Here is a 14,573-nt window from a genome sequence, read left to right as displayed (position 1 = left end):
TTCAGAATGACAGGGAGAGTAAATAGTTTCACGACTGAATTGCAAAAAAGTAATTTTTCATTTTTTTATAAAATTGAGTTAAAGCCATTTTTAAGTCGAAATCCTCAGAAAATTAACCTTTTTTTAAATGACTGTCACAGAACCTGAGATAGAGCCTTGCGAAAATAATATTGCCAAAAGGTCGGTCCAAAAAATTAGAGAATTTTCACAGTTTTTTTAAATGTATTTTTTGCTGAGATGGACGAGAATGAAACCTATTTCAAAAAGGTAAAAAATCCAATTTAACCTAAAAATGGCTTTAACTCAAAAACAGAACATTTTATCAAAAAATATAAAAGTACTTTTTGAATCCAATCCAATTTAATAACCAAAAAATGATTTTTGTTTTTTTTTTCGTGTAGATTTTTGATACTTTACAAAATCTTGGCGAAATTCTAAACGGAGTATGACGGACTTTACTACCCATGTTCGCATAAATGTCCCATGTGCAAAAACAGCAAGCTGAGAAAAACGCATTTGAAGTTTGTCACATACATAAGGCTACGTGTTAAATTTTCGCGAAAAAACTGGATTTCCTCCTGATATCTAGAACAAAGTACTGGATGTTATAGGCTCTTTCGAAAGAGCACACAATTTTGAACCAAACTGCATCAATAACTCGAAATCGATGAAAATGCATATGGGACATTTATGCAATCAGGGGCAGTTTAGCACATATACAAAATCAAGCGGAATAAAGTTTTTTAAATATTTTTTTAGATTTAAAGTTTTTCAAAACAAATATTTCTGTGCCTTTTTTCATAATGTTCTTTAGTTTCATTTTTATTATTTTTTTATCAATGTTCAAGCAAATTTATATATTAGTTTTTCATTAACGTGTGATTGACACCATGGCGGAACACACCATTTTCATAAAAGTGTTATTTAAAATAACTAATTATGTCATTGCTTATTTTAAAAAAATAACAGTTTTCAAAACTTTTATGCAATTCAAATATAAGGAAATAGATAAATGAAATTCATGAAAATGTACATAATATGGACTTATGACCATGAGCGTAAAAATGGCCAAGTAATGAAAATCATCTAAAAATATTCAAAATATAAAAAAATGCATTTTTTTTGTTATATTGTTGTTTCAGACATTATTTTCTAAGGGGTGGTCCACAATTTCCAAGTTATTTTAATTTTATGTCTTCTCTTTTAATTAATTTCAAACAGTTTTATAGTTCCATGATTTTTAAACATCATTATAAACTGTTGTCTGTAATTTAAAAATTTTCTAAACGTTATTTTTTATTTCTTGTTAAGAAATATTGTAATACAATTTTTTTTTCAACGGTTTAAATCAAAAATTGTTTTAATTGTTATTCATGAAGAAAAATACAATAACAATAATTCATATTGAAAATCAAATGTATTGCTCACAAATTTCGCTTATTTTTCAAAAAGTCCTATATACTTAGGAAATCCATGTTTTTTTGAAAAAGTGTGATTTTTTTTTAGATTTTGTAATATCGCTGTAAAATTCACACATTTGAATATTTTTATGAAAAAGATTAAATAAAAGTGGTAAAAATTATTAAAAATTACATAACCCACATTTTATTAACCAGGATTTAAAAGAGAAATGTAATAATAAATAATTAAGTCCAAAGTACATTATTTCATGATTAGGGGCTGGGGGGGTAGAATGGACCGCCTAAGGGAAATGCACCAAAAACCATAGAAAAACATAAAAATTTATGAATCCAGTGTAGTAGGCTTATGCCTTGGAATGTTCCCTTCAATGTTGTATACTTGGTTGATGGACATTTTTTACTTAAAACTATTTTTGAGCCACTTTAAAAAAAAAATTTTGGACTCATTATCCAGGGTGCGGGGCAGAATGGACCACCCACAAGAACAAGAACAAGAAATTACTTGAGGGACCTTTCCATTATAGTTTCCATGAAATTTGATCACTTTTATAAAAATAGTAACTTAAAAAAACAAAGATTTTTGAAAATAGTGTAAATATGTCGAAAAAAGACACTATTTTTACAACTAAGCGTCGAAACAACTAAAAAATCAACTTTTGTTGCATTAAACGTGATTTGTGAAGCTACCAGGAGTGAAATAATCCATTTAGCTCAAATTTTTTAACTTTTGATTGTTTTTATAAGGCAGGAAAAGGGTGGTCCATTCTGCCCCCAAGTGGATTTTAATTTAACACTTCCACCACCAAGCCTCTAAATGATTTTAAGGTTCCGTTGTTGTTTGTATACCTTGGTAGTAACATCTAGTAACGTTATAAGCATTGAGCAAACTTTTTCAAACAATCCAACTTTTCAGAAAGCTTATTTAAGAACCTCGAAATAAACAACATTTGCGTGGTTTTTCAATAAATTTACATTTTTGCTCATAATTCGAAAAATACAATGAATTCAAACGTCGTTTTCGGTATGGTGATGCTATTTGACGTCCTTTATAAGACCCTTGCCTTACAGTTGGTCTAAATCCATTCTAAAGCCCAAAACCAAGGGTGGCCCGTTCTGCCCCCATGGTCCATTCTGCCCCCCCTGCCCCTATAAAGAATTTGTTGATTCCGAGAAAAATGTCAGACAGTAGGGAAAAATTGTTGCATTCTCAAATTCTAATAAAATTTAAATGCATTTACTATTATTTGCAAAATTTATTTCCATCCATTTTTTCTTTATTCTGTTTTCAAAGGAACTGGATTTGCCTTTTTTATCAACACATTTTTTTAAACAAATCTCCTACAAATCTATTCAGAATCTCAACAAGAGACGAAAAATTCGCTTCACCGATGTCGAATGTACACCAAGTCGTCCATAAATCATCATGTCCCTGATGGGGGATTTTATGGAACGGGATAAACGATTTTTGCGCCCCAGTATTCTTGCGGTCCGCAACTCTTTTGTGTGACAACATGAATTCGCCCGATTGGAAAGCACATATGAAGAGAAGGGGAGTAGTTTTGGGCATAGATGTGGTTAAATTATGGATAGCTGAAAGCTCGTCCCTCCAGAGAGAGGTTAGAGGGTGGCAGGATAATGATGATGGAAGTCCTTGGCCAGAAGGTCGCCGGAGTGAGTGTTGAAAGCTTTGCGGTCATAATTTATGGTTCGATGGAGAGGAAAAAAAATGCTTTTCTCTGTTGCTTTTCAAACTTTCTAAGAATGTAGTTTCGATAGAAGCTGTTCAGAAATCGACGACACACAAAAACACATTGATTTGTAGGTTGTGCCATAATACAAAACACGGACAACGCCAGCGCAAGTGTGAACAACAAGATTGATTGCACCATCATGTCCAGAAGGCACTATTTGGACATGGTGGTGGCTCCAAACAAATCGGATTGATTGATATTCGTGGCGTAAACACATACAAAGTGCAATTGAGTAGTGTGTAGTACACACGTACAATTTTGAAAACGTGCAACAAATCGATTCCGTTTAGTACGCAGAGGGATTAAGTGGAACATGGAGCAAATGTCAGACAGAGAAATTAATCTCCCATTTAGAAGCGAGGCTGGTAAAAGTAGTCGCAACAGCAGCAGCAGCAGTGATTATTAGTTCAGCACTTGATGAGAAGGCAAAATGGGTTTTGGTTTAAAACTTGTTAACAATTATCAAGGTGACGTGACGTGACGTGGTACAGTAACATTTAATTCTCACCTTAGAATGAACTAGATTTAATGAGTATTTTACGTCACGCTTACTATGAATTAGAATCCCCTAGAAAAATGAACGGGAAAGAGGCTGGATGAGTTTTCAACACGAAACAACAAATACAAATCTCTAAATGAAATTTTACTGAATAAATGATTGCGCAAAAGGGGAATGAATGATCTTTCAAACGAATAATCAGTTAAATTTTGAAATTTTGAAGAAAAATCACTCGAAATACTTACATTTTCCAGCTTGGCTTTGGCCTCGTTGATGACCTTCATCAACTCTTCCTTTTTGTTGTTGGCGTACGATTTGGAGATGCTGGTGGTGATTTTGGCGTCGTTGTTGTTGTGCATTGCGCTGAGGCTTTTGCGGCTTTGGACTAAAAAGTAAAGAATCATCGTTAGGAAATGGTACTGTTCTAAAATTTTAAGCAAAAAAAGAGACATTTTGTCCATTTTTATTAAATGTGATTTTCATACATATTTTAAAATGTTTTTTTTTTCTGAAACCAGGTAAACCTGCGTTAGTATAAATGCAAGTTTTATAAAGTTTATATTTTACCATAACTTTGTAGTCGTAGTGAGGACCTCGCTTAATTCAAAATTACTAAAAACTGTGCTACAACAATTTTGTGTAAATTTCCTTTAAAATTTGCTGAAATTAAAGGGAACTTTAGCTTGTTAAACATTCATAGTGCAAATTTCCGTAAATGAAGACTGACCATTAGTAAACTGTGTAGTGTGTATGGTGTTTACATTGTAAATTTAAAATAACTTTGAAATTTTAGATAACTTTCACTTTAGTATTCTTAGTTTTAACGTGGTTGCCAGATCATTAAAATTCAAGCTCCACATTTCTTTTTATTGCAGAAAATGTCTCAAATTATTAACAAAATTGTGACAACTTTGCAATTTTGTATTTATAATTAAATATTTTAAGTAGAAATATAGGATAAAAATCTAAGCGATAAAAAATGAAACAATTATGAATACATTGTTTACATACAAAAATCTAAACTAGTTTTTTTTTTGTAATTTACATTATATTTTCAAACAGGATTACCAGATTTTTTGTAATGTTTGATAAATTTGATGAAAATTAATAAGGAAAAAAAATCAAGTTTGTAGTAACAGAAATGGTTTCCACTTCATAGGCATAGAATTACAAGTAGAGCGTCCAATTTCCCGGGGTTACCAATTTCCCGGGAAACGGGAAATTTTCAACCAATTTCCCGGGAAATCCCGGGAATTCCCGGGAAATTTTAAAATTATTGAAAATTGCTCTAATTTTAGTTCTGAATCATATTTTGCACCAAAATTGAATAGGACAGCGACTTTAATTGTTAAAATAAGTATAAAGATCAACTAATACAGCGATTCTCAACGGGGGTACCGGGCCTACTTGATTTACATGGCAGGGGGTACCAGCCTAGAAGAACGTTGAGAATCGCTGAACTAATAGCTTGACTGCATGTAAAAATTCATACAACTACAAGAAAATGTATATTTTTCTATTTTTTTTAAAGCTCAAATCCTACAATAATGCCTTTGTGACCAGTTTGAGAAAGTATGGTTTGACACATTAAGTTGAAACGAATAAAATCACTCAGATTTTTTTTTCATAACAAATAAGTACTCTAAACCAAGTTTTACTGATGTCAGCTTTTGAACAAAATGGTTAAACTTTTAAGTTTTTCCTTAAAAATCTAACTTCTCGTGTTTGTTTTACTTCAAACAACTCAATGTTTTCAAATAATTGGAGCAAGTTTTTAATCCATGTTTGCATTTTTCGGGCACCTCTCAAACAATACAAAGTTGTTTTTCAATGATTTTTTAATGTTTTTTTTTTTTTTCCTTTTGGTTTTCCGGTTTATAATTGACTTCTGTTAAACGTATTTTTATAGAACGAAAACATGATTTAAATTATACGATAAATTGTCATCATCCCACTACCACTCTTCGCACCAGTGCTCCATAATTCATTTACTTTAAATTGAACTTTTTTAAGCGAGTTGAAGTAATTCTTCTTGCAAACACCTATTTGGAATATTTAATGATACCAATTCAATTTTCATCTAATCAAATCATGGTAAACAAAAACGTAAACTAGTGTTATTCTTTATTCTGTTTCCAATTATTCTTCAAAAAGCTTACCTGAATTGTGAAAAAAAATGTTTATTTTCATTAAGCTAGGTCTATATCCAGTTGCTTCAGAAACCAATATTATCAGAAATAAATCTTGATATTAAATTGAGTTTCTCCATTTTTTCTAGAGCATTTTTTAAAAAATGGATCCAAAAATATTAAGAAAATGTATACTTCCTCTTGAATTTCGGGAACTCCCGGGAAATTTATAAATTTCCCGGGAAACGGGAAATATTTTTTTACGGGAAATCCCGGGAATTACCGAGAATTTTTTTCCCGGGACGGGAAATTGGACGCTCTAATTACAAGTGAAAGAAATTATAAATTCATAAAAATTACAAATATATGAAAAAGAACGTTAAAACAATCTATATTTCGACTAATTTCAAATATTACTACAAAAAATAAAAAATCACCCGATAGATTTAGACAGAGTTGGTAGAACCTTCAAGGCAAATATAAGAAACCTTTTAAATGACTAAGTCTTTAAAATAAAACTTATTCAGCTAATTTGAAATTATTCTTGAATGTTCATAGTTTTAGGCACGGTTGTCAAATACTCAACAAATTTAGTAAAAAATATGAAATATAATAAAAATTTAAATTAAAAAATAATTTCATAAATTAAACCATTTTTGAAGTATTAAGATTTAAGAATTTTAGAAAATTTAAAAAATAAATAAAAAATTAAATAAATTTAGCAAATCTTTGAAAATAAAATTTAATATGTTGATTGAAAGCTGTTTTATTTTATGATGTTTATGACAGCTTCCTATAATAAGTTTTAAGCAAAAAAAAATAATAATAAAAGAAATATTTCTCAAGTGCGCACAGCATTGAACAGGGTTGCCAGGTTATCAATATAGGAATGAAAGATTAGTTGTCAAATGACAAATTAAAAATATATGAGGAGAGTTGGCAGCACTGGTTATAGCTGGTCGGACGTCAAGTTGCTCCGCGAATTGTTCGTAAATTGTGTTTTGGCAATAAAAAGTGTTTAAAATGTGTTGACAAGATAGTTCGTAACGCGCGGTACAAAAGTTGTGTGTTTTTCGATAATTTTGAATCAATCTTGTAATCATTTCGGGCAATTTTTGTTATAACATGCGGGGTTTGTTTTGATTCTTGTGCGCGGAGCTTTTTCGCTGAGTTTCATTTCCGCCGTTCCTACAAGCCGTCAATTTGACAGAAAGTCATTGGAAGCTTTCGCTCTCTCTCTTGCTGTGTGAGCTTTTGTGCAGTGGTGACAAATCTTGTAGTTAAAAGTCTGTTGAAATTTGAAATAATCTGCAAAATTGTCTAAGAAGTGGGAAATTGTGGAAAATGTGAATAGCGATGAATGTGCGACATGCTCCATTCTCACACGTTTTTAATGCATTATAAAGTGAAAAATAGGCACATCGTTTATGTGAATTGGTTGAAAGTGTGTGTATTCTTAGAAAAATAATTAGAAGAAGAAAGAAGTTGCAGTTCTAGAAAAGGCTCCTCTTGCATGTCGTTTGGGATGTCGTCAAGGATGTCGTACTCAAAGGGTTCGGTTGATAGTTAACGACAAGTTAACATGTGTACGTCACACTGCACATACACAGACAACACCTTAGCTGAGCCATCGTGTTCGTTGTGTTTGCGAGAGTCCGGAATAAGAGGATCTGGAGCTTTTTTTTTTAAAAAAAGGTCCAATAAACCAAATTTTCAGTTTTTGCTTTTTGGGTGTTTTTTAATACCCCTGACTCAAGGCGGTTTCAAAAACACCCAAAAAGCAAAAACTGAAAATTTGGTTTATTGGACCTTTTTTTTTTTAAAAAAAACTCTAGAGTTGATCCTACCTCTCTCCTTATCGCTCAAACTGGCCGGCCCGTCGAGCGCCGCCTGCAGGAACGTCGACGACGTCTGCTGCGGGATGCTCTCCGAGCTTCCCCCCAGCGTCGACGCCAGCGACCGGTCCGCGTTGTCCCCGCTCGGCGTCGAACCCTCGTCCTCGTCGTCCGACGTGCCCGTTCCCGTGCCCGTCGAGGCCGCACTCTGCATCTGCAGCTGCACCGCAATGCTAAGGCCCTGCTTTTCCAGTTTCTGTCGCCGGATCGACTTGCGCAGCTCGTTCACGTCAATCTCGTTGATTTTGAAATCTCTGCAAGAAGATTATTAGTTAGTTGGGAGGTTCTACACATTTTGAGGTTATAAGCTTACGTTGGCGTTGACGGCGCCGCCGTCGGGTAGTACACCATTCCGTGCTCGGAACTGGTCCGCTCGCCGTCGGAAATGTCCTCCACGTCCCCGTCGTGCTCGGTGTTGGACTCGGAGTTGAGCGAGTTCAGCGCCTTGGTTTCGGAGATTTTCTTGTGAAGGAAGGTGACGTCCCGTCGGTTTTCGCGTCCGCTGTCGATCGAGCTGTCCTCGCTGAGGTACGCGTTGCTGTAGACGTCCTTGGAGCTGCCGCTGTTGTACCCGGAAGTGGGGGTGTTGTTGTTGTTGGCGTGGTGCAGCGCGGCTTTTTCGCTGCTGTAGGTCGTGTTGAGCGGGCTGTCGACGATGTTTCGTAGATCTAGGGCCTCGTCAAACTGACCCTTTTGGCCCCAGCGACCGCGTGGTTTTGGTGGACCACCGAAGGGTTGGTTCTGACTAGGGCTGCTGCCGAGAACGGGCGAGTTGGACTGGTCTTCCGTTGGCTTTCGTTTGGCCCATTGGGGCAGTTGGCCGACGTCGGAGAAGCGATAGCCCGGAGTGACGGGGGCGTCCTCGATGAAGAGGTTGTTTGGAGGCGATCCAAACTGTTCCTGGCCGGGTTGGTGGTGTTCCAGGATGGCATCGGCGAATGGGTTGGAGAGAGGTCGAGGGATTGGTTGGTGGCCGGATCGGAGTGCTTGTTGGGAGAGGCGGGCTTGCATCGTTACGATCATGTCATGGGGGACTTGCCAAACGAACACGCAACCGTCTCCGCTGGCCGAAATCAGATGCTTGCAGTCGTTGGTGAACTTGAGGCCGGTCACCAGCTCGCTGTGGCCGTACATTCGTGCCATGCACTCGTTCGAGTAGTAATCGTACACGCTCAGGGTCTTGTCCGTGCAGGAAGTCGCGATGTAGATACCGCTCAGATCTAGACTAACCTTGATCAGACTGCCTTCGTCCGAGTGCGACCCTTTGAACGTTTTCGTATGCTTGGCGTTTTGCGTGCTGTAGACGCGGATGTTCCGGTCCTGGCACGCGGTCAGAATGTGCTTATAGTTACTATCTACCTCCATATCGTAAAGCGTATTTTTACCGGAGCAGTTGTTGCCCCGCAGAAAGACATTGTTCTGGAAGTTGCGGAAGATGATGGATTTGTCGGCACCACAGGACACCATCTGGAACTGCTTGCCCGTGCCGATGAACCGCACCGACGTGATACTGCTCGAGTGGTCGTCCAGCGTCTGCAGGATCCGGTAGCCGGCCTCGCAGTCGAAGATGTGGATCAACCGATCTCGGCTCGCACTGGCCAGCAGCTTTCGTTCAATCTTTTCGTTCGTGTACTCCAGGCACAACACCTCCGAGTCGTGCGCTTCGATCGTCGTTATCAGCTTAAGATTACTGAGATTATAGATCCGTATATTTCCACTCCGGTCACCCGTCGCCAACTGGTTATTCTCCGGGTTTATCTTGATACACCGAACCCCATTCCGTCCATCGTAGCTCGAGTTCTTCTCCGTATTGTGAATCGGATTGTCCATATCCTTGATATGATTCAACTCTTCATCGATGTACAACACCTTCATCAGCTCCTTACTGTAAATGTTCTTCCGATACACTTCGTTGCTTTCTCCGTTGTCAATGTCCCACACCCGGATCGTGTCATCCGACGAGCATGTCAGGAAGCTATCCGACGGCAGCGTGTCCGACACGTTGTTCTTCAGATAGCTAAATGGCACAGTTTCCACTCCCCAGATGCACGCCGAGTGGTACAGGAACGAGTGGCTCTTCCCGACCCGCCGGATATCTCGCAGGTCCCAGATGTACAAACTGTGGTCGTTGTACACGCACGTCACCTTCGACCTGTTCTCGTCGTACACGATGGCGATCGTGTCCGGATACTTGGCATTCTGCGGCGTCGACATCATGTGGTTGATGTGCACGCCCTGCGCCACATCCACCCCCAAAAAGTGCGTCCGTGGCAACGTCGTAATGTACTCCAGCGTCTCGGCGTTAAACACCCGAACAATGGCCTCCGCACACCCAACCAAAATATACTTTGTACTCGTCACCATACAATTCGCCGCGTTCGTCCTGCACATGACCCACTTGTCCAGCAGCCGCCGCGCGTTGAACTCCACCAAATGCCCGTTCCTCGTAATGGCGTACGTACTCTCGGCCATCTCGCCCTTCCCGCAAGCCACCGCACAAAAGTCATTGTTCCTCAGCTCCCCCAGAATCGCACTCCGACCCATCAACGGAATCGGCTCCTTGTACTTCCGGCTGCCCTCCAGGTACCAATACTTGACATGTCGATTACCAACAGTCACAAAGTAATCCCCACCCTCGCTGAAGCTCACCGCCACAACCTTGGCCGTCACCTTGTTCGACGCAATCTTCAGATTCGCCTTCCAATCGAACACGTTCACAATGTTATCGTGCTGCGAGCCCACCGACACCAGATACTTCCCCGTCGGGGAAAACGCCACACAGCTGACCGCGTACTTGTGGCCGGAAAACTCGGCCACGATGCTTCCGGCCGCGCCATTCTCGTAGCTGGAGTTCCCGTTCACGTCCAGCTCCCACACCTTGATGGACGGGTTGTGGCCGCACTCGCCCGTCGCCAGGTAGCGACCGCACTGGGAGTACGCGACCGCCGTGATGGCCTTCTTGGCCGTGTTGAGCAGGAAGGACTGGCTGAGCTTTTTCGAGTTGAACAGGACCACGGTGCATCTGGAAGAGAGCGAAAAGAAAAACGTCAATTAGTAATTTTGGGTTTTACTGCGATATTTCGTTTAATTTACAGCAGCCCAACTCAAATTCAGAATTTTGTTTACCAAACCAACCCTTTCGTGAACGGAACACATTCCACAGAATCAAATGAGGAGGAAGGATGCGTGGACATACCGTATCAAACGCTTCGAGTTATTTAAAGATATCATTATATGCGGTATGTCGAAGGAAATAAGGAGAAGGGATAGTTGTATTGGTAAAAGGTGTGCTATTTTGTGAAACGTTCTATGTTTTTACAGCAGACGTGACACAAGATAGCACATAAGCGACGATTTGTTGGCAGAATAGCTGAGAACAATTGCCTACAACTTGGTGATTACTGAATGTCGGCGGAGTTTGGTATGGGTGTAGGCTTAGGGCGTCCCAAAAAAATGAAAAGTTGTCAAATCTTCGGTGCTCACCCCTAGAACGACAGATTAGGATGTCAGGAACAATGTTTCCATACAACAAAAAATTCCCAAAAATGGTTTACAACTCGCGCGCGGAGGTTGTATGAAAAAAGTGCATTTTTCGAGTATCTTTCAGAAATCATATTAAAATCATTCAAATTTGGTCGCCTTGGGCTTCAAGTTATAGTTAAGTGTCCCCTGAACAAATTCTTGTAAAGACATAGTCCATAAAAGCTTGTGTTTGGGCATGGTAGGGCGTTTTAGGGAGAAAAATTTGTATTTTCTAGCTAAAAAAAAAAATAAAAAATCGCTCCCCAAAAAGTGCCAATTTTTTTTTTTGCAAAAACTAATGCATTCAGCCTAATGGCCTAATTTTACGGAGATCATTTTGCTTTTTTAACATTCAATTTATGTCCACGCAAAGCCGAGATATTTGTATTTTAGTGAACAAAAAGTGACGAATTTTCAAAATTTTAGTACATAAGCGTTTTTAGCATAAAACATGGGCTACTATGATTAAAAACGAGAAGGCATATATTTTGGATATTTTTATTTTGCTCGCTCAAAAACGATATTTGTTAATAACATTTCATGAAAAAACATGTGATTTTGTCACATGATCTCCGTAAAATTTCCATTCAGCTGAATGCATTGGTTTCAGCTTTAAATTTTTAAATCTATCATTCTAGGGGTGAGCACCAAAGATTTGACAACTTTTCATTTTTTTGGGACGGCCTAGTGTAGGCTATTTTGACATCAACTCTCAAAAAAAATCAACTTTATTTCCTACGAGCCCAAAAGGTAACATAACTTTGCACCATGTCTCATACCCGCTAAACGGTGCCCAAACCAGGTGAAACTTGGCCCTCCAAAGTGGTTCGCGCAATGTGAAGTTGGACCCCAACTTGCGTCACATGAGTCACATTTCTCATTTCCAAAATTAGCCCTCCCCGTCCTAACCAGCAAACGAGCTCGTTTGTAGGTCACCAGAGTTAAACGAGAGCGGCCCCTCGGAGGTGGCAAAACGCCCAACTCTTCTTACCGAGCATATGTTCTTTACAGCTGGAATGGCCGGCCATGCTGTGTAGATGCCTTTGGGCAACGACGTGTTCGAGTACGAAGAGTCTCATTAGCAGCAGCAGGCAGCAAATCTACGAAAACGTGTCACGTTTGGCTCGGTGCCAATTGTACTTGGGTTGGATGGAGCAGTCAGGTGCTAAAAACATAGTTGTACCAAGTGCCATCATGGAGTTATTCCAGCGAGTGAGCGATGGTTGTGGTCAATAAATTACAACATTTTTCACCTACACCTGAGCGAGGTTTGAAAAGGGCAGCCCATTCGGGGCAAATATCAACTCAACACGAGCTTTTTTGGGAGCTTTCAGGGCTAACCTCAAAGATTGCTGAGAAGAAGTCGTTATGCAAGACCCACTCGACAAACTCCAAGTTGATAGAAAAAAGTCTTCCATCAATGCGTGATTCTGGGCAAATATTATGGAAAAATAAACTTACAAAATATTCATAATCGTGTGCGCGCGCAGCAGCAGTCTTCACCGTGCAAATACACAACTCAATTTACATAAACTATTATCGCGCGTTGATGGAAAAGAACCGGTCATTTTCAAACCCCGGCAGAGGCGTGGGGGCGGAACGATATTTTGACAGTGTCGTCGTCGTCGTCGTCACCCCCTCCTTGGAAGATCAACGAGGCGAGATCGAGAGTGATGAGCAGTCGCGGCAGAATGCCGTCATCACGTCTTCTCCGAAGGTTTGACCCCTGGCCAGCTGCTGTCTCAGCTGGAGACACCTGAAGGTGCGAAATCCATTTAAAAGGGTGAGGTGAATCTTGAAGGTGAGGGACCTCGACACACCAGTTAGGGCGGACGTGGTCGGGTTGTTGAGTGGTCAATGGCGGAGGTAATCGATTTCAATAAATCAGAATAACAGACATTTGACGAAAATGTGCTTATTTTGGTGAAGGCGTCATTGAAGAGAAAAGTCATTAACACCCAATGAAAAAATCATTTGATTATAGTTAGTTTTTACAGTTTAGTGATATTTTCTATTTTATAAAATAAATGTCTAACTTTTTCAGTTTTTTTTTCTTGGTTAAATATTGCAGAGATACAGACAACTTTCTAGGTTTTTTTGTTCAAAGAAACTTGCAAGTATTATTTGAGCGATTTCATGTAATTTAAAAATGTCAAATAAATGAAAATCAGTACCTCGTGAAGGGATTTTCTTATCGATTTGGTATCTTCAGCAACATTGTGGATTATGACGAAGAAAATTCAGAAAACAATTATACTAATTAAAAAAAACTGTTAAGATAATTAGTTTATTTGCTCAGCTAAAAAACTCCTAAAACCATTTTTTTATATTTCAGACTCGATTATCAGAAGTTTCGACTATACAAAGTTCGATTATCCGAAGGTTTGTATGAGACTTCGGATAATCGAATCAGGAAAAAAAAGTTTTTCGTTTTATTTTATTTTTGTTTTAAACATCAAATTCGAGTTCTGCAACCTCATTTTAATTAAATTTGAATAGTTGATTGCCTATTAACGGTGCACATCAATCAGAGCTTTTGCACCCAGATTTTTATTACAGACTTATTACTATCTTCAAAATTACGGGTACTATCGAAATATTTTTTATTCATCCCCTAAAGTACTGTCCACAAAGTAATTTACAACAAAGTTTGGCTAATTTTACAATCCCGTTGTTGCAGGATTGGGTCCGTAAGTTTGACAATTTTGGAATAAGAAAACAACAACTTCCTGCGTTGCTGTGCACCCTTAAATAATAAAATGTATTTTTTCAATATTTCGTTACCACTACATTGGCCGCCATTTTCCATTTTAAGATTTTTAATCACTTTAGCGTAGTTTAGGGGTCATACTTTAGCACGACAATCAAATATAAGAGACAAATTTTTTTTGTGATTCGATTTTTCGTGGTGAATTTTTTCAGAGGCTTTCAGAGGAGTCGTCTCTCTGGGTCCTGCCTCGGTGGAGTCGCTGGTAGGCAGTTGGACTAACAATCCAAAGGTCATCAGTTCGAATCCCGGGGTGGATGGAAGCTAAGGTGTAAAAAGAGGTTTGCAATTGCCTCAACAATCAAGCCTTCGAACACCTAGTTTCGAGTAGGAATCTCGCAATCGAGAACGCCAAGGCAATGCTGTAGAGCGAATAATTTGATTTTTTTGACTGTATATATTTATAGTGAATTTTGGTTTAGACCACAGAGAAGTATGAAAAAAAAAACATTCACGGTGATATATTTTTTGAAACATTTATGAATCTAAAAAAATTACTCTTGAAAAAACAAAAATTAAAATGTGCTAAAAAAATCAAAAATAATTTTAAAAGCAAGCGTTGCAATTTATTTTGTAAAACTTGCAGTTT

The 14,573-nt window shown here is 38.5% G+C and overlaps 1 protein-coding gene across 6 annotated transcripts in view; it reads right to left on the bottom strand.

Annotated features, from left to right (window-relative positions):
• LOC120432460 (uncharacterized) overlaps window positions 1-14,573 on the bottom strand; it is a 219,040-nt gene that overhangs the window by 20,141 nt on the left and 184,326 nt on the right. For 5 of the 6 annotated variants that reach the window (XM_039597677.2, XM_052708432.1, XM_039597676.2 and 2 more), the window contains 4 exons: window positions 8,009-10,717; window positions 7,648-7,949; window positions 3,917-4,056; window positions 3,681-3,740 (listed from right to left, as the gene is read on the bottom strand). In XM_039597677.2, coding sequence (XP_039453611.1) covers window positions 3,681-3,740; window positions 3,917-4,056; window positions 7,648-7,949; window positions 8,009-10,717 — 3,211 coding nt within the window. The remainder of the gene's footprint in view (window positions 1-3,680; window positions 3,741-3,916; window positions 4,057-7,647; window positions 7,950-8,008; window positions 10,718-14,573) is intronic. The other variant, XM_039597680.2, reaches the window with a different exon arrangement.

The sequence above is a fragment of the Culex pipiens genome, chromosome 2 (assembly GCF_016801865.2).
Source record: "Culex pipiens pallens isolate TS chromosome 2, TS_CPP_V2, whole genome shotgun sequence".
Lineage (NCBI taxonomy): Eukaryota > Metazoa > Arthropoda > Insecta > Diptera > Culicidae > Culex > Culex pipiens.
This window is presented reverse-complemented; position numbering and strand designations above follow the sequence as displayed.